At 42.1% G+C, this 26,547-nt stretch overlaps 1 protein-coding gene across 1 annotated transcript; it reads left to right on the forward strand.

Annotated features, from left to right (window-relative positions):
- Positions 1-1,785: 1,785 nt before the first annotated feature.
- On the forward strand, positions 1,786-26,471 carry LOC126189732 (proton-coupled folate transporter-like). Its single transcript, XM_049930965.1, has 11 exons — positions 1,786-1,794; positions 10,989-11,108; positions 15,709-15,987; positions 16,165-16,339; positions 18,175-18,361; positions 18,463-18,610; positions 19,591-19,692; positions 20,206-20,343; positions 20,631-20,714; positions 23,107-23,263; positions 25,909-26,471. Exons 2-11 carry the CDS (start codon positions 11,009-11,011, stop codon positions 25,988-25,990), a joined length of 1,452 nt encoding a protein of 483 aa, XP_049786922.1. The 5' UTR covers positions 1,786-1,794; positions 10,989-11,008; the 3' UTR covers positions 25,991-26,471.
- Positions 26,472-26,547: the final 76 nt, after the last annotated feature.

Here is a 26,547-nt window from a genome sequence, read left to right on the forward strand (position 1 = left end):
GAATTACTAGGATCTTTGCGATAATCATCCATCGCTAAACCACTCAGTAAACAAGATACTCCTTAGATGACCCAAAGAATTATTGAAAATATCGATTGCAAAAAGAAAAACTTGGATTTGTAGCATTTGTGGTTCTAGAAAAATCTTTTGATAATGTTGACTGGAATAGAGTCTCTGAAATTCTGAAGTTAGCAAGTATAAAATACAGATAGCGAAAGTTTATCTAACACTTGAAGTAAACCAGACTTCATATCTTAGAGTTGACGGATATCAGAAGCAAGCACCAGTGTGAAGGGAGCGAGAGAGGTCTGTAGCCTCTCCCTATGTTACTCAATATATGCAATGAGAAAAGAGTAAAGGTAATAAATGAAAGAGTTGCAGATGGAACTGAAATACAAGTGAAAGAAATAAAACTTGGAGGTTTATCGATGACATTGTAACTTTGTCGGAGAGAGAGTAAAAGATTTGGAAGTTCAGTCGAACTGTAAGGACAGTGTATTAAAAGAGGTTAAAAAGTCAACAATAGCAACTCAAGAGGAACCTAATGTAGTCGATTAACTTAGGCGATTCTGAGGGAATTAAAGTAGGAACCGAAACACTGAGAGCAGTAAACGTATTTTGCCAGTTGTGGAGCAAAAGAACAGATGATGGCGGGAGTTAAGAGGATATAAAATGCAGATTGGCCATAGAAAGAAAAACGTTTGGCAATAGAAAGAAAAAAAGTATCTTAAAAAGAGATATATGATCATACATTGTACGCTTTCACGGCCGGTATTGTCTTCGCCTAAAACTTCCGGGCTCATAAGCCGTGGTCGATGTATAAAACTCTCCCCTGACGTTTCGTCTCCGACTGCGGGAGACATCATCCGAGGTGAAGCACTTCGCCACTTTACGTCAGAGGATGTCTCCCGCAGTCGGAGACGAAACGTCAGGGGATAGTTTTATACATCGACCACGGCCTTTCAGCTAGGAAGTTCTAAGTGGAAATGATATATATTTTAACATCCAACACGAATTTCAGTGCTGGGATATCTTCTCTGAGAGTATTTGTCTGAAGTGTAACGTTATTCGGAAAGTGAAACGTAGACCATATAAAGCACAGACGAAGAGCGAGAGAAGGTTCTGAAATATTGTGCTACAGAAGAATGATGAGGATGGATCAGATAATTACTGAAGAGCTATAGTCGTAATGAAGACGAACGAACTTATAGCTCAGCGTGTCTAAAAGTGGAAATAGATAGCAATGTGACATGCTGAGGGTAGAGAGAGACCAAATCTTGAAAACGGAAAGCAGGTCGAAGTAGATGAAATTTGCAAGAGTTATGTAGAGATGAAGATATTAGCACGAAGCAAACTAGTGTGGCGAGCTGCATCACACCAATCTTCGCACGTAAGGTACCACACAACAGCATTATGGAAGGAGCAAATATCGCTTACTGCACTGGACATGAAGGCCTTTCGAGCCTCCCCCTGATTTCTCACAAGTAGCAATAGCCAGATCACCTAAGATGCAGCTCCACGTCGTGACATACGTTGTCGAAATCTAACTCGATTGTTTCAGGTCGCCACAAATATGTTTTGCGGTGATATTTGTAAAACCGATTCCAAAAAGGCAGGGAACGATATAGTGATTAAATACTTACTGACAGGATGTACTCCATCACGTGAAAACTTATCTCGGGGATCGCTGCTATCGGGATCCACTATCGCCGCGACATCCGGTTATCGCTGTATTTAAAGCACATCTGCAGCCAAAGAGAGCAAGTCTTGCAGGTACGACCAGCCACGACACAGGTGAGATATTCTGCTGTGAGCCTCTGTCTGTACTGACGAGCGGTACTGCAGTGTAGTGTAATTTAAATGTTGCAGTAAATCTATCGTAAATGTTAAATCGAGTACGTACCCATCATAAGCTTCGTCAGATATATCTTTGCTCTTTTTATGGGTATATTGTACGGAATATGGATGTGTAGTCAATCTAGAAACAGACGGATAGTGGGATGTGTCTTCCGACATCCAGTGTCTCACTGTAAAATATCTCATAACACCACTCGGATGTTCATTGAAGAAAACAGGTAATTGGGAAGAACATCGTGTATTACCAACAAGCTCGGTAAAATATTCCCGTCACGCAAAGGCCATTCTCAGTCCCCGTTCAAGGTAATTTATTATAGTATTGATTGTGAGTGTTTTTATTTCACCATCAATAAACACACATGACACCTGAGGCCACAGAATAGGTTTAGTGCGTAAAATTACGCATTAAACGCAAACTTTTGAGAGAGATTGGTTTCTGAAATTTCACTTGTATTTCATTTTCTCTCTTGCCTGTCATTTAAAATTTTTTTACATCTGCGCTATTCACATATAACTAAACAACGTTAGGAAAATCTACTCAACTCTTTTCTCACGAATCAGTAACGTCTACTGAACTTACTTCATAGATATCTCCCTCATACTTGCAACATTGCTGAGTCCTTTGCAGGCAATATCTATGAACGGAAAGCTGGACACCTGTTTCAATCACAAATGATTGAACATAATCAATCAGTTACCATTCGTGCTCATTGTCATTCCAGTGCTCAAATAGTTGTCAACTCACAGGTTATGAAGAAAGAAATTGTGTCTTGTAGAACCAATTATCATTTCATATTTCACCAGAGTTATCACTTACCTTCTCAAGTACAATAGAAATTTTCAGTAATAAGCGATTTCTGTTTTTTATCAATCTATCGTCAGCTCAGTTAATTAGATTAGATTAGATTTACTTTCATTCCAATTGATCCTTAGTGAGGAGATCCTCCAGGATGTGGAATTTCTTCCACTATGCCAACATTACGTCTACCGATTGAACTTGACTGGCATGCTACGTCAAATACCATAACATTATTGACTTTATTTCAGAATAATTACTGATGTTTTCATAAACGGAGGCGTCATTTACCAAACGCTAAGGTTAACTAACATTTCATTCCAAATCATCACGAGGAAGCGTCAATAATGTAATCTCTTCACTTTGCGAATCAGTTTCTGAAGACACTTCAGAGTCCGTTGATGATTCTCGTTTCATAAGTCTCTATCCACCCTGTCATGTCACAGAGTTGCCGGATCATGAAATATATTAGCAACACTCGAAGTAAAACGAATTTTCATAGGTGCGCTTTATCGAGATATCTATGATTAACATTTCGTCTAATATACTGAATCGCTTTGAAAGCATAAAACATCGCGGATTTTGAGATACGGATGTATCGTAAATTGATCTGTAACATCTAACCTTACTGGTGAACACATATAAGATATCAATATGAAAGAATCACGATGTCTTCAATGCTTGCGTCTGTGGGTCTGATTCGTTGTTTACGTGAAATTTCCCTCCCTTCTATGGAAGGGCCTTGGTACGTTCCATCGTCGTTTTGTCTTGTAGTGAAGCAAGATCTTTGGAATTCCATTTTCCTTCTTTCGCTTAAATGTTCTTTCCATTTTAGTTCATTGATCTGTGTCTTATTACTCATTCTGGAAATGTTAAGTTCCTTCCATACATCACTAGTACTTTTTTGTAGAGTACCACCACCACCATCATCATCATCATCATTTAAGACTGATTATGCCTTTCAGCGTTCAGTCTGGAGCATAGCCCCCCTTATACAGTTCCTCCATGATCCCCTATTCAGAGCTAACATTGGTGCCTCTTCTGATGTTAAACCTTGTTGTTGTGGTCTTCAGTCCCGAGACTGGTTTGACGCAGCTCTCCACGCTACTGTACCCCGTGCAAGATTCTTCATCTCCCAGTACCCACTGCAACCTACATCCTTCTGAATCTGCTTAGTGTATTCATCTCTTGGTCTCCCCCTACGATTTTTACCCTCCACGCTGCCCTCCAGTACGAAATTGGTGATCCCTTGATGCCTCAGAACATGTCCTACCAACCGATCCCTTCTTCTGGTCAAGTTGTGCCACAAACTTCTCTTCTCCCCAATCCTATTCAATACTTCCTCATTAGTTATGTGATCTACCCATCTAATCTTCAGCATTCTTCTGTAGCACCACATTTCGAAAGCTTCTATTCTCTTCTTGTCCAAACTATTTACCGTCCATGTTTCACTTCCATACATGGCTACACTCCATACAAACACTTTCAGAAATGACTTCCTGACACTTAAATCTATACTCGATGTTAACAAATTTGTCTTCTTCAGAAATGCTTTCCTTGCCATTGCCAGTCTACATTTTATATCCTCTCTACTTCGACCATCATCAGTTATTTTGCACCCCAAATAGCAAAACTCCTTTACTACTTTAAGTGTCTCATTTCCTAATCTAATTCCCTCAGCATCACCCGACTTAATTCGACTACATTCCATTATCCTTGTTTTGCTTTTGTTGATGTTCATCTTATATCCTCCTTTCAAGACACTGTCCATTCCATTCAACTGTTCTTCCAAGTCCTTTGCTGTCTCTGACAGAATTACAATGTCATCGGTGAACCTCAAAGTTTTTATTTCTTCTCCATGGATTTTAATACCTACTCCGAATTTTTCTTTTGTTTCCTTTACTGCTTGCTCAATATACAGATTGAATAACATCGGGGAGAGGCTACAACCCTGTCTTACTCCCTTCCCAACCACTGCTTCCCTTTTGTGTCCCTCGACTCTTATAACTGCCATCTGGTTTCTGTACAAATTGTAAATAGCCTTTCGCTCCCTGTATTTTACCCCTGCCACCTTTAGAATTTGAAAGAGAGTATTCCAGTCAACATTGTCAAAAGCTTTCTTTAAGTCTACAATTGCTAGAAACGTAGGTTTGTCTTTCCTTAATCTTTCTTCTAAGATAAGTCGTAAGGTCAGTATTGCCTCACGTGTTCCAGTATTTCTACGGAATTCAAAGTGATCTTCCCCGAGATCGAATTCTACTAGTTTTTCCATTCGTCTGTAAAGAATTCGTGTTAGTATTTTGCAACTGTGGCTTAATAAACTGATTTTCGGTAATTATCACATCTGTCAACACCTGCTTTCTTTGGGATTTGAATTATTATATTCTTCTTGAAGTCTGAGGGTATTTCGCCTGTTTCATTCATCTTGCTCACCAGATGGTAGAGTTTTGTCAGGACTGGCTCTCCCGAGGCCGCCAGTAGTTCCAATGGAATGTTGTCTACTCCGGGGGCCTTGTTTCGACTTAGGTCTTTCAGTGCTCTGTCAAACTCTTCACGCAGTATCATATCTCCCATTTCATCTTCATGTACATCCTCTTCCATTTCCATAATATTGTCCTCAAGTACATCGCCCTTGTATAGACCCTCTATATACTCCTTCCACCTTTCTGCTTTCCCTTCTTTGCTTAGAACTGGGTTTCCATCTGAGCTCTTGATGTTTATACAAGTGGTTCTCTTATCTCCAAAAGTCTCTTTAATTTTCCTATAGGCAGTATCTATCTTCCCCCTAGTGAGATAAGCCTCTACATCCTTACATTTGTCCTCTAGCCTTCCCTGATTAGCCATTTTGCACTTCCTGTCGATCTCATTTTTGAGACGTTTGTATTCCTTTTTGCCTGCTTCATTTACTGCATTTTTATATTTTCTCCTTTCATCAATTTAATACAATATTTCTTATGTTACCCAAGAATTTCTACTAGCCCTCGTCTTTTTACCTACTTGGTCCTCTGCTGCCTTCGCTACTTCATCCCTCAAAGCGACCCATTCTTCTTCTACTGAATTTCTTTCCCCCATTTCTGTCAATTGTTCCCTTATGCTCTCCCTGAAACTCTGTACAACCTCTGGTTCTTTCAGTTTATCCAGGTCCCATCTCCTTAAATTCCCACCTTTTTGCAGTTTCTTCAGTTTTAATCTACAGGTCATAACCAATAGATTGTGGTCAGAGTCCACATCTGCCCCTGGAAATGTCTTACAATTTAGAACCTGGTTCCTAAATCTCTGCCTTACCATTATATAATCAATCTGATACCTTTTAGTATCTCCAGGGTTCTTCCATGTATACAACCTTCTATCATGATTCTTAAACCAAGTGTTAGCTATGATTAAGTTGTGCTCTGTGCAAAATTCTACCAGGCGGCTTCCTCTTTCATTTCTTAGCCCCAATCCATATTCACCTACTACGTTTCCTTCTCTCCCTTTTCCTACACTCGAATTCCAGTCGCCCATGACTATTAAATTTTCGTCTCCCTTCACTATCTGAATAATTTCTTTTATTTCATCATACATTTCTTCAATTTCTTCGTCATCTGCAGAGCTAGTTGGCATATAAACTTGTACTACTGTAGTAGGTGTGGGCTTCGTATCTATCTTGGCCACAATAATGCGTTCACTATGCTGTTTGTAGTAGCTTACCCGTATTCCTATTTTCCTATTCATTATTAAACCTACTCCTGCATTACCCCTATTTGACTTTGTGTTTATAACCCTGTAGTCACCTGACCAGAAGTCTTGTTCCTCCTGCCACCGAACTTCACTAATTCCCACTATATCTAACTTTAACCTATCCATTTCCCTTTTTAAATTTTCTAACCTACCTGCCCGATTAAGGGATCTGACATTCCACGCTCCGATCCGTAGAATGCCAGTTTTCTTTCTCCTGATAACGACGTCCTCTTGAGTAGTCCCCTCCCGGAGATCCGAATGGGGGACTATTTTACCTCCGGAATATTTTACTGAAGAGGACGCCATCATCATTTAATCATACAGTAAATCTGCATGCCCTCGGGAAAAATTACGGCCGTAGTTTCCCCTTGCTTTCAGCCGTTCGCAGTACCAGCACAGCAAGGCCGTTTTGGTTATTGTTACAAGGCCAGATCAGTCAATCAACCAGACTGTTGCCCTTGCAACTACTGAAAAGGCTGCTGCCCCTCTTCAGGAACCACACGTTTGTCTGGCCTCTCAGCAGATACCCCTCCGTTGTGGTTGTACCTACGGTACAGCTATCTGTATCGATGAGGCACGCAAGCCTCCCCACCAACGGCAAGGTCCATGGTTCATGGGGGGAAGGATGTTAAACCTATTACTTCAAAATCATTCTTCACCGAATCCACGTACCTTCTCCTCGGTCTGCCCCGACTCCTCCTACCCTCTACTGCTGAATCCATGAGTCTCTTGGGTAACCTTGCTTCTCCCATGCGTGTAACATGACCCCACCATCTAAGCCTGTTCGCCCTGACTGCTACATCTATAGAGTTCATTCCCAGTTTTTCTTTGATTTCCTCATTGTGGACACCCTCCTGCCATTGTTCCCATCTACTAGTACCTGCAATCATCCTAGCTACTTTCATATCCGTAACCTCAAGCTTGTTGATAAGGTAACCTGAATCCACCCAGCTTTCGCTGTCATACAACAAAGTTGGTCGAAAGATTGAACGGTGCACAGATAACTTAGTCTTGGTACTGACTTCCTTCTTGCAGAAGAGAGTAGATCGTAGCTGAGCGCTCACTGCATTAGCTTTGCTACACCTCGCTTCCAGTTCTTTCACTATGTTGCCATCCTGTGAGAATATGCATCCTAAGTTCTTGAAACCGTCCACCTGTTCTAACTTTGTTCCTCCTATTTGGCACTCAATCCGTTTATATTTCTTTTCCACTGACATTACTTTCGTTTTGGAGATGCTAATCTTCATACCATAGTCCTTACATTTCTGATCTAGCTCTGAAATATTACTTTGCAAACTTTCAATCGAATCTGCCATCACAACTAAGTCATCCGCATATGCAAGACTGCTTATTTTGTGTTCACATATCTTAATCTCACCCAGCCAGTCTATTGTTTTCAACATATGATCCATAAATAATATGAACAACAGTGGAGACAGGTTGCAGCCTTGTCTTACTCCCTGAAACTACTCTGAACCATGAACTCAATTTACCGTCAACTCTAACTGCTGCCTGACTATCCATGTAAAGACCTTTAATTGCTTGCAAAAGTTTGCCTCCTATTCCATAATCTCGTAGAACAGACAATAACTTCCTCCTTGGAACCCGGTCATATGCCTTTTCTAGATCTATAAAGCATAGATACAATTCCCTGTTCCACTCATAACACTTCTCCATTATTTGCCGTAAGCTAAAGATCTGGTCCTGACAACCTCTAAGGGGCCTAAACCCACACTGATTTTCATCCAATTGGTCCTCAACTAATACTCGCACTTTCCTTTCAACAATACCTGAGAAGATTTTAGCCACAACGCTGATTAAAGAGATACCTCTGTAGTTGTTACAATCTTTTCTGTTTCCATGTTTAAAGATTGGTGTGATTACTGCTTTTTTCCAGTCTGATGGAACCTGTCCCAACTCCCAGGCCATTTCAATTATCCTGTGTAGCCATTTAAGATCTGACATTCCACTGTATTTGATGAGTTCTGACTTAATTTCATCCACCCCAGCCGCTTTATTGCACTGCAATCTATTGACCATTTTTTCCACTTCCTCAAATGTGATCCTATTTCCATCATCATTCCTATCCCATTCTACCTCGAAATCTGAAACATTACTGATCGCATTTTCACCTACATTGAGCAACTCTTCAAAATATTCCCTCCATCTGCCCAAGGCATCCACAGGATTCACCAGCAGTTTTCCTGACCTGTCCAAAATACTTGTCATTTCCTTCTTACCTCCCTTTCGAAGACTGCTAATTACACTCCAGAACGGTTTTCCAGCAGCTCGACCCATAGTCTCCAACCTGTTTCCAAAGTCTTCCCACGATTTCTTCTTGGATGCTGCAATTATCTGTTTGGCTTTGTTTCTTTCTTCAACATAACTTTCTCTGTCTACCTGGGTTCTGGTATGTAGCCATTTTTGACACGCCTTCTTTTTCCTTTTACACGCTGCCTTAACTGTATCATTCCACCAAGCTGTTTGCTTCATCCTACTTTTACACACTACTGTTCCAAGGCATTCTTTAGCCACTTCTAGCACTGTGTCCTTGTACCTTGTCCATTCCTTTTCTAATGACTGTAACTGACTACAGTCAACTAACTGGTACCTTTCTGAGATCGCTGTTATGTACTTGTGCCTGATTTCCTTATCCTGAAGTTTCTCCACTCTTATCCTCCTACATATGGACCTGACCTCCTGCACTTTCGGCCTCACACTCACAATTTCACTGCAGATTAAATAATGATCAGTGTCATCAAAGAATCCCCTGCATACACGTGTGTCCCTCACAGCCTTCCTGAATTCCTGATCTGTTATTATATAGTCAATGACAGATCTGGTTCCCCTGCCTTCCCAAGTATACCGGTGAATGTTCTTATGTTTTAAAAGGAGTTTGTGATTACTAAGCCCATACTGGCACAGAAATCCAAGAGTTGTTTCCCGTTCCTGTTGGCCTCCATATCCTCTCCAAAGTTACCCATAACCTTTTCATACCCTTCTCTTCGTTAAAATCACCCATGAGCAGAACACTGTCCTTGTCCTTTGCTCTAACAACTACATCACTGAGTGCCTCATAAAAACTATCCATCTTATCTTGATCTGTCCCTTCACAATGCGAATATACTGACACAATCCTAATTTTCTTGCTAGAAACTGTCAAATCAATCCACATCAGTCGTTCGTTTACATACCTTATTGCAACTACGCCGGGTTCCATTTCTTTCCTGATGTAAAGCCCTACACCCCATTGTGCTATTCCTGCTTTGACTCCTGACAGGTAGACCTTGTATTCTACCACTTCCTCTTCTTTCTCACCCCTTACCCGAATGTCACTAACAGCTAAAACGTCCAGCCCCATCTTACTTGCAGCCTCTGCCAGCTCTACCTTCTTCCCAGAGTAGCCCCCATTGATATTAATAGCTCCCCATTTCATTACCATTTGTTTGCCAAGTCGTATCATAGGAGTCCCTGGTTTGTCAGTTAGAGGTGGGATTCCGTCACCTCCGAAGGTCCGAGGCATTTTGCTCTGATTGTTGCCAGCATCATATTTAAAGTACCAGGGAAGCAGGTTGCTAGCCTTACTTGCCCCGAGTCCCATTGGATTTTACCCCTAACGGCTGAGGGACTAACCGGTGGATTCCCTCTTTTTTGGACGGAATATAACAAATATACGGACTGAATCTTTTCAAGAAGATATTCAGTCTATTAGTAACAAGCTAAAATGTATAACACCATTATACTATAAAAACTTTAAAGAAAAACTGAAATTCGATGATACCCTTATATCGCCAGTTAACAACACGTATTATACTGAAATAAACGGACTCATCGAGGTTTAGATATTAGACTGTGTCATCTTGCACCATGATAATCTAAACTTTACATAAATCATACACTGATGAATGTAAGTTGCTGTAGTGGTCCAAACGGTGGTTTATTATATTACTCATTAATGATATCTAAAAACCTTGAAAAATTTTTTTGAAACTGACTTTGGCACTGAAGCCGAGAGATATACTCGTATAAAAGGAAGATTTAGATATCTCCACAGAAACTTATAAACCTTCGTTAATCTGTTTGACTGATACAACGATATTCAATTCGTTTTTAGAGAAAATATTTCGAGTATTATAACAATAGTAGGATAATAATAATAATAATAATAATAATAATAAACGTAATAGGAGCGTCACTCGCATTTCTCCGCCAGAAAAATTCTGCCAATTAGGAACGCTACCGAGATTATAGTGGAACAGTTAATGACGAAAATTATCATGATAACGTACCGTTAACATTACCAATTGAAACGCTGAATGATTCAGTCAGACTTTTTCCCTGTGTTGAACGCACCCTGTGTTTTTTAACTTTCCATCCCTGTAGAGAACATTTTCCAAAAACACTGAAGATTTTCTTGTGTTACTAAGAAGAAAGTGATGTTTAATTTCTATTGCAGTTCACGAAGTGATTATGTGTGTTCACATAGGACGAAATACAATTACCCTACCCACAGTTTATTCACACGGATCTTTATCCCATAATCGTGATTGGACAGCGCCAGAAATCACTTCGTTGAAAGTCATGTTGCATTCATATTTTTCTTATTGCTTTTCAGAGTGCTTGATAACAGCTACGATGGAATCTACGGTTGACGTCGCAGCTCCGAAAGAAGCGATGTCTGATGAGGAGAGAAGCGTGGAGGATGAGCCTGCAGAAGTCTCTCCAGCGCCCGCAGGTGAGTGCGAGTCTAGGCCTGTGACCCGGGCTGCGGCCTGCGTTCACACCTCGGTGGAAGGGGAGGGACAGAGGTGTCGCCCCTCCTAGCTCCAGGTGTAACAGTCACTCACAAACAGACTTTGGCGGGACTCTTTCGGAGGTCTTCACAGCTGTTCGGGAATGGAGTGTTGATTTTGAGACGAGCCCTATGTCAAAGTTCATTACATGAGAATAGTCCTCCTCTCGACTACCACAGCTCCCTGCCACCCTGGACTGCAGGTACACGTCCGCGAAACAACGGGGACATTAGTTCCTGGCAGCTCATGATTTAAGTCTACTATCGGGTCACACACACTACCGCCTCCCAGTCTAATTGGCTCTTCTTGTGATATGAAAAGCAGTGAAATCATTCATCCAGATTTAAAGCAATTCTCTCAGTGCTCAGGTTTCACTATACTGCAAATCACAAACGAAAACAGGAGACCTGTAAGTTCACACATGGTAAAATGTTCATCAAACTCTCTCTAAACTGCACTTTCCAGAACAATGTAGTATAGTTTGCACTGAAAAGCACATCGACTAAAAACTGAATCAAGGCATCTGCTTCGGATAGTATGTAAGTCAACGAAGGATACAAGTTATGAAACTTGGAGCACTTTTCACTACTTGCAGGGGCAAGAGTATGGATTCTTGACTGAACTGGAATTGTAACATAAGCCAATACAGCCTTGCAGTGCTGGTACTGCGAACGGCTGTTAGCGGGAACAAACTACAGTCATTATTTTTCCCTGGGGCATGCACCTCTAGTGTATGAGTAAATGAAGACTGTATCCACTTGGGTAAAATATTTCAAAGATAAAATAGTCCCCTTTCAGATCTCCGAGTAGGTAGTACTCAGGAGGATGCCGTCATAAGGAAAAACAAAACCGCTATTATACGTGCCGGAGAGTGGAATCTTACATCCATTAGTAGGGAAGACTGGTTATAAACTTTAAAAAGGGAGATTGGTAGGATGAAGCTAGATACAATGGAAATTAGTATAGTGCGGTTGCAGGAGAAACAGAACTTTTAGTTTAGTGAGTACAGGGTTCTAAATAGAAAATCAAATGAAGGGGTAATAAAATAGGAATCCCAGTAAGTTACTATGTCACAGCCAATATAGATATGAAGTCCACACACAGCACCGTAATGCAAAATTATATGCCATCTAGCTCGGCAGATGATGAAAAGATAGATTAGTCACGCAGTTAATGTAGAGGAAAATTCAGTTGTGATGAGGGACTGGAATCCGACAGTAGGAAAAGGAAGAGAAGGAAAAATAGTACGAAGATATGGACTAGGGGAAAGGAATTAAAAAGGAAACCATGTGGTAAAATTTTGCACAGTGTATTATTTAATCATCGTTAACACTTGGTTTACGAATCATCGGTGGAAAAGACATGGAGACTCAGGAAGATTCCAGGTACTTTATGTATTTGTGAGACGGAGATTTAGGAACAGATTAACGGTTAGACATTTCCAGGCGCAGATGTGGACTCTGAGACGTACTACTAAAAGCGGCATATGAAAATTTTTGCCGAAACAAGATTTGAACCCGGACTTTGCCTCCCCACTAGAATTATCCTAGAACGCCCTTAGGAGCGACCCAAACTTCCATATGTCACAAAGCTATTTAAATGAATTAAAAATCATGAGAAGAAATAGATAAGTTGTGATATACAAAAGTTTGGGTAGGTCCGGCACGCTTGCTAGCGTAGCCTCAGTCTTAAGGTGAGCACTCGCGATAGGAGGCAAATCCGGGTTCGAACCTTGATCCAGCAGTAATTCACATATGTCGCTTTAGATAGAACATCTATGACTACTGCAGTGAAATTGTATTTAAGAAATAAATTACACAATTTTTTGATCATTAACTGTTGATTAAAACTGAATAAATTGTAAAAATGTAAGAAACTAAGGAGGCGGGGCGAGCATAAGTTGAAAGAACCAAAGATTGTTGAGAGTTTCACAGTAAACATTAGGCAACGACGGCCTTAAAGAAGGGAAGTAAATCCTGTAGAAGACGAATGGACAGAGATAAAATATTGAAGGCAGAGGAGGATCAAATAGGTAAAAGAAAAGGTCTAGTTGAAATCCTTGGATATCACAGGAGACATCGAATTTAATTCATGAAAATATAAAAACGCAGCAAATGAAACAGGTGAAAGGGAATATAGACGACTAAAAATGAGATTGTCAGACAATGCAAAATGACGAAACAGGAATGGCTAGGGGACAAATGCAAGGCTATCAAATATATCTATCTAGGGGAAAGATAGATACAGCCTACAGGAAATTTAAAGAGCATTTGCCGTAAATAGAAGCAGCTGAATGAGTATCAGGAGCTCAGATGGAAAACCAGTACTAACCAAACAAGGGACAAGCTCGAAAGTATGAGGACTATACAGAGGGACTGTACAACAGAAATGAACTCGAAGAAAATGTTATAGAAAGGGAAAAGGACGCAAAAAGAGTTGAAATGGGAGATTTGATTATTGGAGAAGAATTTGACAGAGCTCTGAGAGGCCTAAGTAGAATCAAAGTCCCTGGAGGCAGATTGAATTCAGTCAGAACCACTAATGTCTTTGGGACAGCCAGCCACGTCAAAAACATTCCACCTATTGTGCAAGATGTATGAGGCAGGCGAAATACCGTCTGACCGCAATAAGAATGAACTAACTCCAGTTCCAAAGAGAGCAAATGATAACAGGTGTAAATATTAGCGAACTATCAGTTTAATAAGTTACGGTTGTAAGATACGGTCACGAATTATTTGAAGAAGTGTAGAGACATTGGTGGAAGCCAGCCTCGGGGAAGATAACTATAGATTCTGTCGAAATGTAGGAACATGCGAGGCGATATTAACCCATTGACTTCTCTTCGAGCAAAGATCCAGCAAAGGCAAAATACAGGAAGCTAAAGGCTATTTACAGCTGGTACAAGAACCACAGGGTAGTTATAAGTGAGTCACTGGTTGAGGAGGGGGTGAGACAGGGTCGTGGCCTTTGCCCAATGTTATTCAGCCTGAACATTGAGTTAGCGGTAAAGGAATCCTAAGGGAATTTTTTAGAGGGAATTAGCAAGTTCAGGCAGAAGAAGTAAAAACACCGAGGAATGCAGATGAAGTTGTAATTCTATCAGAGACAGCAAAAGACTTGGAAAAGCAATTCAATGGAATAGACAGTGTCTTGAAAAAAAAAAAAGTATAAGATGAACATCAATAAAAGTAAAGTAAGGGTAACCGAATGTGGTCGAATTAAATCAGACGATGCTGAAGACATTAGACAAGAAAGGAAACACTAAAAGTAGTAGGAGTGTTGCTGTTTGGGCAGTAAAATAACTGATGACGGCTGAAGTAGAGAGAATATAAAGTGTAGACTGGGAGATGCGAGGAAAGAGTTTCAGAAGAAGAGAACTTTGTTAACAGTGATTGTACTCGTAAATTAAAATGTTGGGATGTCTTTGATGGAGGTATTTATCTGGAGTAGCCATGTATGGAAGTGAAACGTGGGCGATAAACAGTTCCGACCAGAAGATATTAGAAGCTTTTCAGATGTGGTGCTACAGACGAATGATGAAGATTCGATGAGTAGGTCGTGTACGTAATGAGGAGGACTGAACAAAACTGGGGAGAAAAGAAATTTGTGGCATAGTCTGACTAAGAAACGGGGTCATTTGATACGGAGTATTCTGAGACATCAACCGATCACCAGTTTAGTATTGGAGGACAGTGTGTTTGTATGTGAGAGAAGGGGGGGGGGGGGGGCAATTTGCGACGGGGCCAAGATCAACACAGTCAGCAGGCTAGAAAGAATGTAAATTGCAGAAGTTATTCTGATATGAGGAGGCTTACACAGGATAGAGTAGCTTGGAGAGCTCCATCAAACGAGTATTTGGACTGAAGACCACAACAAAAACAGAAAGGAGCGCTTTGAAATGAAAGCCTTTACTAAGCAGATATTAATCCTGTGGGTAGTCACAACGTTGTATTAATCATCTTGAAGAAATCAAGCTGTTACACCTTCTCAACACATTCACGCAACAGTGCGACAATCTTTACGCAAATATGATTGACTTGGTGGAGGCTTTGGTTGGTGAAGCCTGTATTTTGGCCGTCAGGAACCGTTACACCTTAAAAACCACCTCTTCGCCAGCAATGCTTTCTTCTTCCGAGGTAACAGGAAGACGTTGCTGAATGCCATGTCAGGAGAATTTGAGGTCGAGATCAAATTCAAAATTCCAGACAATCAGCATGTGTGTCTGTGTGTGGTGCAGACTTAGTTCGGGCTTGGCTGTGCGCCCTAACACTCTCTTTGACGGCTTCCCGAAATGCTTCGTCTTCACGGCCTCCTGTAAAATAGCCAGGAGATTTCGGAAGTACCCTCTGTGACGGTTTATCCTTTACATACGTAGTCTGTCATCCCACCGTGGCAGTCCCCAAAACACTCGGCATCACTTTTGACGATCATAGTTGGGTCTCTACTTTTCTCAATGATGACGAAGCCACAAGTCTCTTTAATTCCTTGTCTCGGGGTCACGGTTATATACTCATCAATTAAGGCAAGTGCATCGTGTTGCAGTGAAGTGGTGGCGCATCCGCCCGACGGTGGAGCCGTTGGTGGTGCTGTTCATGTTCTCCTACATGACGACACACTCGGTGGTCAGCGGGCTCTTCCTGGATCGCGTGTGCGGTTCCAGCGACCCCAACGTGTGCACCAACGATGATCGCGCCTACTCCAGCACTCTCACCACCTGGAAAGGCATCATCGAGGCAGTCGTGCCAGCCGCTGTGTCACTCTTCATTGGCAGCTGGAGTGACAAGTTTGGACGGCGTCCCATCTTCATCTGGTCCTTTGCCGGTATGTCCAGAGCAGTTGTCTCTCACTATTCAACCATGTTTTCCAAACTGGGCTTACTTCACAGTTTACGCCCACTGCAGTCACTAAGACATTGAAAGCTGTCATGAATAATCTAACCCTGAACAACACAACGCTAATGATTGCGAGCGATTCTAAAAATCGTCCCCTTTCTTTCAGGGAACGCCATCAGCTATGGCTTGTTCTCTGGGCTGTCTGCGATTCCAGACCTAGCGGCAGAGTGGTTGCTGATGCCGTCCATAGTGGCCACCTTCAGTGGCGGCATGATGAACCTCATGGCTGTTGCCAACGTCTACATTGCTGACGTCAGCCCTGTGGGGCAGAAGGAGCTCAGGTAGGTATTCAATGTTTAATACATGTTATACTCATTCAGATGAGGCTATTAGTGGAGTGTGTGCAACCTGAGATAGAATTAATTTTTTTCATCTATGTAAGTGTCACTGTACTCAAAAAGACCACTGACAACCTATACTTAGAGGAATACATTAGTTGAGGTATCTAGGCATGATGATATTCTACTCTAGCTTAATTAGGAGGTTGATAATGTTGAATAGATATCTTCGAGATTTCTCTTTGCTCATAGGCCAGGAATAGAAACTAAACTAAGGTATTAGTTCATAAGTAAGCACTTTACAGAGAAGCAAAGAATATTTACGTAGAAACGATTCCATTCATTCCTAATCGCGAAATCGGCGCTTCGAAAATTCTAACAGTAAAACTCTCTCCTGACGCTGTTTTCAGCGATGTATGTAAGTCGCTCCTAGCGTGACGTGTCCTCTATTGACATCAGCAGGAGAGTTCCCCTTTTCACTTCGAGGCTTAAGGCATCTGCCTGTGTGCTTCCTGCAAAGGATCCCCGCGCCCGTTACAAAAAAAATGCCTCCCACTACACGGGTCATAAAGTTGCCAGTCAATGGCCTGCAGCTCATACTACGAAGAGAACACTGTTTCAGAGCAGTCTAAATCTCCTCCTACGATTGAGTCAAATTCACTTCTCTGCTTTCTGGGAGGAAACATGGCTCGCTGCCTCTCGTAAGAAGATCTGCGATGGGTCAACTCGCATCCGTCGTTTGTGACCTCTGCGCATTGCTTTGCACTAAAAGCATGTGTCTCTCTCTTGGAAGATCCTATCGCTGCTCACAGCCATCTTCCAGCAGCTGGCTGTTTTCCCCTATTTGTTTGGCGGCATTAGTGCGTCTCGCGTTCACTCATCAGCCTCGCAATGGGGAGGCCGCCATCTGGGCTGTAAAATCGCTGCCTCTGCTCTGTTCCCTTTAGAGCAGTCAAACACCCATCTCAGTTGAACACGACGGCGACTTTTCTAACCAGCCTTCTGCCAAACACTGCTGTCACAGGAAGGCGAAACATTCACGGCACCCTGCCGCCAGCATCCAGATCAAAGTAACTCCCAGGCGTACAATGCTACAGCAATTGTTAATACTTGGTGTTATCCAGTGTCAGTCAAAGAAATGATCAATTACCTAGGCACCCATCGTTAATGGTAATCTCATATCTAATAAAATATGCAAGCGAACTGGTGTAATATTACACATATGGAGACAAAATGTAGCTGACTTACACTTGTAAAACAAATATTATACCATAAAGCTACAATATTTGACTCTTCTGACATGAATGGCTGACAATTATCTGTAGTCTCTTGGTTTGGCAATGTCGATGGAAGTCGACTGATTTAGAAATTATTTATCTAAAGTCCAGTATTTAATATATTGGATTAAGTCTATGGAACTAATCTCCCATTATTAAACCGAAACATTCTCTATGAATAGCCTGGAGACACTATGGTCGTATTGTCATAATAATGTCAAAGTCAGCGTTAGTTGCTCATCAGTGTAATTGAGTACTATGTAGCATCTTAGGCTGATTGGATTGAGAACCGGCTTCAGTAGTAAATTTATCACGCAGTATTTCTCGAACACGACTCGACAAACCAGTTGGCTTGAAGCAAACTAGTCGTGGTAATAAAAATATCATTTACAATGGGCGTGCAACCGTGTTAACTACGACCTCATGCGAATACAGACCATAGCAGTGGCACAGGCGGAATTGTGATCAAAATGTAATGGGCCGGAAACCGGCATTCCATCACAGAGCTAGCAGAGCCTTTTGAGTGGATCTCTTCTGACATCGAGGATGTGCTGCTTGCAGACTGGGCATCCTGGACGCCTCCATGTACGTGGCCCAGATGGTGGCGTCAGGGGTGTCCTCGCCGCTGTACTCGGCCCTCAACTACCACGGGATCTTCGCGCTGGCCGCCGGCCTCATGCTGCTCTGTCTGCTCTACTCCATCTTCCTGCTGCCGGAGACCACTGCGCCCTACACGCCGCCTCAAGACGTGAGTTGCTGGCCTCAAGATGAACCGAGCTCCCACTGTAAGTCATACGCAATTCCATCAGGTTTAGCGAAAACTGACGTAAACGTGTTTCGTGTGCTCAGGAGAGCTGCGGCTGCTGCAAGGGGATCTTCCGCCCCCAGCTGGTGCGCGACGCGCTCAAGACGTCCCTGATGAAGCGGCCTCACCACGGCCGCTCAGCCATCCTCATCGTCATCTTCGTGGTCGTCACTGGTGTCCTCATCTCCCAAGGTACGGCCAGTCTACGCATTCGCCATCGAAAGAAACCTACGAACCTGTTTTTGTTACAGTAATATTGGTTCTGAAAGCGAAAAAAATGGCTCTGAGCACTATGGGACTAAACTTCTGGGGTCATCAGTCTCCTAGAACTTAGAACTACTTAAACCTAACTAACCTAAGGACATCACACACATCCATGCCCGAGGCAGGATTCGAACCTGTGACCGTAGTAGCAGCGCGGTTCCGGACTGAAGCGCCTAGAACCGCTCGGCCACTTCGGCCGGCTGAAAGCGAAAAACATCGAAGACAATTTCCACATGGCTTTTCAGTTAATTTTTCCAGATAATTTCAAGCTCGATTCAGCAGATACGCACCAAGTCTACCTTATTACTGAAAATTGTTCGGAACGTTAAGCTATTTAACACGTACTCACTACATGGATGTCTACAAGTTCGCAACGCTAAAATTCTTCTTCACAAGGGAATAACGTTTAGGGAATATAGTATTTCGTGATAGCGATCATCAAGCAGTCGGAAACAATGAAGAAAGTAGCGTTCTTTGTAATAAAATTCCTTAAGATCGTCTCGAATCAAGTCACTGGACCCTCTTCTTCTGAAGGATGTAGCACTTCCCTAACTATGCTTACTGTAATGTCGTTATCTCTTGACGGATAATTTCTTGTGCGCCTCTTCTCTTGCTTTCCATCCATCAGTTTCCAAGGAGTGGTTTATTTTGTTTAACTATGAATTAGTGTAGAATTTAGAGGCAGGTGACTGAACACAATCACTAATTTTTTTCAGTTACTTGCTTTAGTGTTGTTAGCAGGTAAAATAGGTGTTCGAATTATTTACAACATTTTAACATTGCGATTTAATAATATTTCAAGAAAAGATTAATTATGCACAGATGTTTAATGAGCCTAGCCTAGAAAGACGTGTAGGAAGCAACATCGTATAAAATACGAATCGTAATACTGTGTTATATGTTTTCAGGAGAAGGCATAGCCAACTACCAGTTCGTGAACGGCAAATTCCATTGGACGATAGACCAGAACCTTCTGTATGGATTCTTCAACAATGGCACCACTGCTGTAGGTGAGGCACTGCTCATTAATTCTGCTTCCACTTCCTGAAGTATTTGCTATTCATTTAAGAGAAGTGTAAATACAGTTAACATTAAAACTACTTCAGTTGACATAATCGTATATTGAGCTGAAAATAGCTTTTTCTCTCACTGTGCTCAAATCCATACGAGGTGCAACTGCAATTGGGCATCCAGCAATTACACGAGAATTTCTTCATTTCCTGTCCAGTTCACAGGTTCTGCTTAGTAACAGTGTCCGGTTTTGTTTTCAACTTAATGAGTATTATTTTATAGTGTCAAGATATGTTGAGTAAAAGTCTTGTGAATTAGAAACATATTTCCAGTTTTGTTGCTAATAGCTGTAGAACAGATTGTCTTTCAATAAAATTATAAATATTCGGCGATCTTAGATTTTAGATTCCAATTTCGAATACCAGGCAATGATCGACATACATTTACACTGATTCACTCGATCGATGAACAAGTGAGTTACTGTTTCAACACAACACGCTCTCTGTCTGCAGGTACCTTGGTGGGCGTGATGGTGTTCGTGCGGTGGCTCAAGTTGGGCGACGGCTGGATAGCCCTCATCACCTTCTCCTGCAAGATCGCTGCCTCCATAATTTTTGCCATATCACCAGAATCCTGGTTTATGTTTCTGGGTAAGTTGTCACCTCTCCCGTGACATATAATTGGCTATGGCTTGTTGTCATTAACAACAACCACTTTACCGACTTCTAGTCTATATTATTCCAATGTTTACGCCATGAAGCTTCCTCTTCTATGTTGCAAGCTTTATATGTTTTTTATGTTTCTTTGTACCAGTATTATTATACAGAGTATATTCAGAGGAAGCATCGTGCAGCTGTATTCTTCGCCATGGCCACCACTCTTCGAGTCCGGCGCTGCAGGTCTCCCGCGAATGAAATGTGTTCTGATTTGTTTGCAGGCGGAGCCATCAGTTGCTTCGGAGCCTTGATCTGGGTTCTGGCCAGGGCGATGCTGACGAGGCTGGTCGCCAAGGACGAGATTGGTGAGTGCAGTTCAGAAACACTCTCCTTTATAGCAGTGGATTACAGTGTACTGTTTAACGTTAGAAGACCATGGCAAGAAGAGCGAAAAACCAGAGAGATGATAACTTTATATGAATCCGAATCTGGAGCATATGAAGGCTGTTACGGAAACTACAAAGTCTGAACAGACAAATGTAATGCTAAAAACTAGGCCTAGTAGTACCTTGGGAGTTGTAATGAAAGTAAAATGATGATATATTGCCAGACGAATATAGGGTAATATGAACAGCAATAGAAGACAGTATATCAGGATCAGGATTAGGATTTTTCATTGTAGGAATGTAGGACAACGAAGAAGTTACAGTGAAAAATTCAGCGATAACACTATTCTCATCAAAATCTAAACGGAAAGAATGCGAACGACTACAGTTGAGATATACGTCTCAACATTCACAGCAGAATATGGCGAGATGAAGAGAACACATGAGAGAATTGAAATCGTAACTTAGTATGCAATAATGAGAAGAATTATTAATAACCATAAAGTATTGGAACTATGTAGTACAGGAAAACAGAATTGAGTTATGAGAGAATACGAGCTCCTTAATAGGAAAGAGGCAGGAGAATGGTTCCTTGCATTGTGCCATAAATTCCAGCGAATAATTTGTGCCATAAATTCCAGCGAATAACAGCGAATACGCCATTCGAAAATCTCAGGAGGAGGAGGAGGAGGTGTACTTGCAAAAGCCTAGAAGACGCAAAGAGATACCAGCTGTACTACATCATGATGTGACACAGATTTCAAAATCAGATGTTGTAGTGTAAGGCATACCCAGGAGTAGGCATCGACTCAGATCATAATTTAGTGCGAGGAGAGGCAACACACCTTAAGACAAGAACTCCTCTAGTATCAGACATGTACCTTATTTGGAGAGAGAAATTTCTGTGATGTACTTCTGAAGCGCAGTGTTTTATTGAAGTGAATCGTGATCTGTAGGACAACCGCAAAAGAAGAGATCAAAGCATTTCAGACATAATGCTACAGAAGGATGCAGCATGTCAAGTGTACTAATAAGATAAGACTTAAGGAGGCTCACAGCAGAACCGTCAAAGATTTGTGAAAAACTGTAGCCATCAGGGGCGTATGGATGATAGGATAAGTGCTAGCACATTTTACTAGAGGGCGCCGTAGAGAGTAATAACTGCACTGACAGTCATTGTTGGTAAGATTTACAACAAATAACTGATGATATTGAATGTAAGTGCACCTCTGAAACGAAGAGAATGGCACAGAAGAAGATATCATGGAGAGATCCATCAAATCAAAGTCTGATGATGAAAAGTAACATAACGAACAATTCTCTACCGAGAATTAGTTTGCCATAAAAATGTTATCTACAATGACTCAGATTCTCATTTGATATATCGAAAATTTTGAGCAACTATAAATGGGAAAAACGTAAAGCATCTGGAAATGTAAGAAGGAAATCAGCATTTTACGAAGAGGAATCTACTTGGAGTCACGAAGGTGCGAGACAGAAAACACCAGAAACTATGTTAAAAGTACAATTGTGTTCCAGTGAATGAAGAATAGTTTGTACAGAAATTTACACTTGGTTAGTTTTTCAATTCGTCTAAAAAACTGTCAAAATATGGCTTCAACCTTCTACTTATTTTTTATAACCGTAATGACAGGGTACTAACACTGAGTAACATAATTCTTGGTAGGGTGCAGTTCATACATTGCATGTATGAAATATTAATATATTAAAATAAATGTAATGGAAGAATGAGGTACCTTCGCAAAATACCCTTCGAGGCGTTCTACGGCGTCATGTGTTATTAGTACTCGCTTATCTAATATGGACACCTTGAATGTGACCAAAACGTTGGAAGCTTTTACAGTGTTACACGGCAACATGACTGGTATATAGCCAGGGAACCTTCTTTTCGATATTGGTGTTTCCTTCTCTATTAATGTCGAACACCACTGTTCCATTTATACTGAAAGTGATAGCCGCATTCCTCGTCTTTTCAGATAGATGCCACAGCCAGAACTGATCATAGAAAGATGTAGCGATGAAGGTTCACTCAACTTTTTATCAAAAATTCTGCAAAAATGTCTGAGCCTACTACAGAACAGTAACAGTATTATCATTGTAGGTACTGAACCTTGAAAAATGGCAGACTTTAATTTAAGATAGGGAAAAACCACCACAACACTTTCGGTGTGGAATATGTTAATACAGAAGATTAGGATTTAAGTCTATTCACTGACTGTATCCGATTTCAGTACTACCGAGATTGAGGAACAACTTCCGTATGGTTACTTGTTTGAGGCGCAAGGTGTACATGTAGTTGCAGCGTGGAGAGTCTGATTAGCAGCGCCCCGTCTGTTTCGTGTGTCCACAGGCCAGGTGTTCGCGCTGGCGGTCACCCTGGAGGCGTTGACTCCTCTGGCGGGGCCTCCCATCTACAACGCCGTCTTCAATGCGACCATCGATTACTTCCCTGGAGCCTTCCACCTTTTGTCCGCGGGGATCATGGCACTCGACCTCGCTGTGCTGCTGTGAGTATTCTTACACCAATATATCCTAGTCTACGATTATGAGATGACAGGAATAACAACATGTCACACTTTCTGTACTGTTCACCTCATGGAACGCACCGTGAAACGGTGACACTTTCAGAGGACGTAACTCCATAGTCCATCTGTATTCGCCAAGTAAGTGGGGACTTAGTTGTCTTCTGTCGAGCTTCTGGTTTGATTGAAAGAAATGTTTACAAACGTAATACTGGGCTGAAATGCAATACTATTGCACAGTCTTGGTGGACTCCATGTTGGAAGCATTTGTAAGACTCTAGCTTGCAGCGTCATTATGGAACACGATTAGAACAATCATTGAAATGCAGTGTGTGAAAATTAAATTTTGAAGCTGGTTCAACAGCCACAGATATATATTTTTAGTAACAACCGCCTATCTCACGCTTAGCGTTGTGATTCCACTGACAGAGTTGAGTCTCCCATCATTGCAGACGATGCTAAGTTCTTCGCTTGCGTATAACCTTGTTCACAGTCGTGTAAATCTAATCTAGTTTCATTCGTTGCGAAAGTCGTGAGTGGGGATGGTAGTATGTCGGGAACTGTGTGTATCTCTACGTGTTGACGACCCTCAGTGCTCCGCCAGAAAGCGAAGAGGAACCTTCTAACAAGAAAGTGTATGCGAATACGAACGATGATAAGGTGCGTCAGTCATAGCAGATGAAAAGGAGACTAGTGTTTATCGTCTTGTTTGCAACGGCCAGTAGTAATTTGTTTTTGGTTGCGGCCAACGTTTGCCAGCTGACAGTACTGCGAGAGGTAGCCATGGTTGTCTTCCGCGTTATCTTCTTGTGGTTTACTCTATTCATAGAGATGATAATGATGACAGTGGCCAGTCTGGGAGCCCGGCCTGCGTGGAGCCCAGCCACCTGGCGCAAGCCTTTTTAGCTGACACCCCTCATACGATAGATACCTACAGCAAGACGAGAAGTTCGAAAACAATCAAAACATAAATTTGTCTCATGTCTAGGTCAGGGACAGAGTCTTGAACTAATTGTCAACTTGCAAACTTTAGATTCATTTATCTGTCATATCAGGTACTAATAGAGAAAGCTAGTCTATGAGAAATCGAGGAGGTGTTGCCGAGAGATAGGACTACAAATGTCGAATTATACTAAATAGCATCATCTCCTCTGAAAAATTAAATAATTTTTAGGTTTTACTCTGGGATGGGATACTGCTAACGCGGTGTAACGGTACAGTTATGTATAACATGCTCTTTATTCTGTAACTGATACAGGACGAATATATGCCCAAGTTCCTGGTAAAGCAGGCGTGTATTCTCACATGCAAAAGATCCTGAAGGTGCCGAGTGGCATCCTGCGATAGACGGTCCCAATTATCTTGTACCTCTTGGTGCAATGCGGTAAAGATTCTTGCAGGCCTTGGAAAACGCGTGTGTTCCTGTTTCATCGTGTTCTGTACCTGTTCAGCTGGTAAGAGATCTGGTGATCTTGCTGGTCAGGACAGTTGTTGGACACTAGAAAGGGTACGTTCCGTCACAGTATCCGTATGTGGATGTGCATTTTACTGCTGAAGAAGCACGTCGCTTTCCTGTCCAAGAAACAGCAGGCTGTAAATGTAACGGGAACTGGTTACTTTAGCCTACAGAAACACAAAATGTGACTGTCAGTTATAACAGACCCACACACGCCACGAATCCTGGGATGGAACCTGTGTGTCGTGGACCAATGCACTCCTGAATACTCAGGTGACCAGGTCCACTTCATACACGTGTACGTCCAACACTCGCCCACAGAGCCCACGCCCTTCAGTGAAGACAACAGAGTGCCATTCCACTCTCCAGTCAACTCCTTCACGACTCTGGAGTAGCTGCGCTCGGCGGTGTCGTTGTGCCAGTGGTAGCCTACCCAGAGGCACACATGATCTTAATTCTACTGCCAACTGTCGTTTCCCACTGGTTTCTCGTGTCACATCAGTTGCAACAGGTGCCCTTATTTCATGCTCGGATGGTTTTCAGGGGGCCACAGCTGCTCGCACAATGCGGCGATCTTTAAGAACGTCCAGAGCCTGGTCAATAGGTGTGGGAATGTTCCAAAGACCACAGTTGAAAACAAGTACACACCAGCGTTCAATTGTGCCCAACATTATGGCAATCGATAGATACGTCCATCCAGCTTCCCGTAGGCCCACAATGAGATTGCAGATGGGTGAAGCTGTACTCGTTGGCGGGGCATGGCTCTGAGCAGTATGGGACCTAACTTCTGAGGTCATCAGTGCCCTAGAACTTAGATCTACTTAAACCTAACTAACCTAAGGACATCACACACATCCATGCCCGAGGCAGGATTCGAACCGGCGGCGGCGGGCATGTTTCTACCCTAGAACTCAGCACAGTTACTGCCTACAGAGTCGAAACATAGGGTGCACGAACAGCCCTCCTGAACTCCATACGACCGTCGATGACCGCGACAGATGTGTCAGTAATATTATAACCCGGTCAGTACGCATGCTCGTATTATACCCTGGTGCCTGTGAATTAGAGTTCTCGAGGGTGCTGCATAGTTTTGTCGGCCATTGTACATAAACAGATTCATATAGTAGTATGGATGCAGTGGATACGAGATTTTATCGCCTACTGTTTGCTGCAGGTTTGCTGTTTACCTGAACCGCGGAGCGAAGAAGGAGGGGCAGCAGCGGCGGGAAGAGGAGGCGACTCCGTTGCCCGCTTGAGGATCGCGGCCTACTGCCGGCGCCCGCCTCTCTGCCTGCGGCCGCCTCCTGAATCTCGCGCCCTGTTCCTGTCCGGGGCACTCACAGCAGGCTTTCGTGGTTGCTAGGAGACCACAGCTGGGACGACCGTGCCTGCTGTGCAGTGCCGCTGCTGGGCCGGCTTACAGATGGCTGCCCGAGTGCGACGTGGCAGAGCCATAACCTCTGTTTCGTTCTGTTGCGTCACACCCTAACACTCATTTATCCACCGAACGTTTCACTTTATGTATGTGCGTATTTATAACTATAATTTCTTGTACATATTCTCATAATTGTGCGTTTATCTATTTTTTTATACAATTATTATTCAGTACCATGTATTTCACTTAACTCTTCAAACTCATTTTAAGACCGACTAGTTATTTATTACATAAATCGGTAGATACAACGCCAGTTTTTATAGAGATTTACGATTGTACATATGTGTAGAGTATACATAAAATACATGTGACATCTGTATAAATACATCGTTTGATAAAGTTTTTATAAAATGTTTCAAAGTTTTTACTATTTTCTTT

Source organism: Schistocerca cancellata, chromosome 1 (genome assembly GCF_023864275.1).
Source record: "Schistocerca cancellata isolate TAMUIC-IGC-003103 chromosome 1, iqSchCanc2.1, whole genome shotgun sequence".
NCBI lineage: Eukaryota > Metazoa > Arthropoda > Insecta > Orthoptera > Acrididae > Schistocerca > Schistocerca cancellata.

What these genes read in the sequence shown, in the direction of transcription:
- LOC126189732 (XM_049930965.1), top strand. Translation starts at nt 11,009, where the DNA reads ATGGAATCTACGGTTGACGTCGCAGCTCCGAAAGAAGCGATGTCTGAT. An exon ending in ATCCTGGTTTATGTTTCTGG is followed by an intron (nt 20,344 to 20,630) that starts GTAAGTTGTCAC and finishes ATTTGTTTGCAG; the next exon opens with GCGGAGCCATCAGTTGCTTC. An exon ending in GGTCGCCAAGGACGAGATTG is followed by an intron (nt 20,715 to 23,106) that starts GTGAGTGCAGTT and finishes GTGTGTCCACAG; the next exon opens with GCCAGGTGTTCGCGCTGGCG.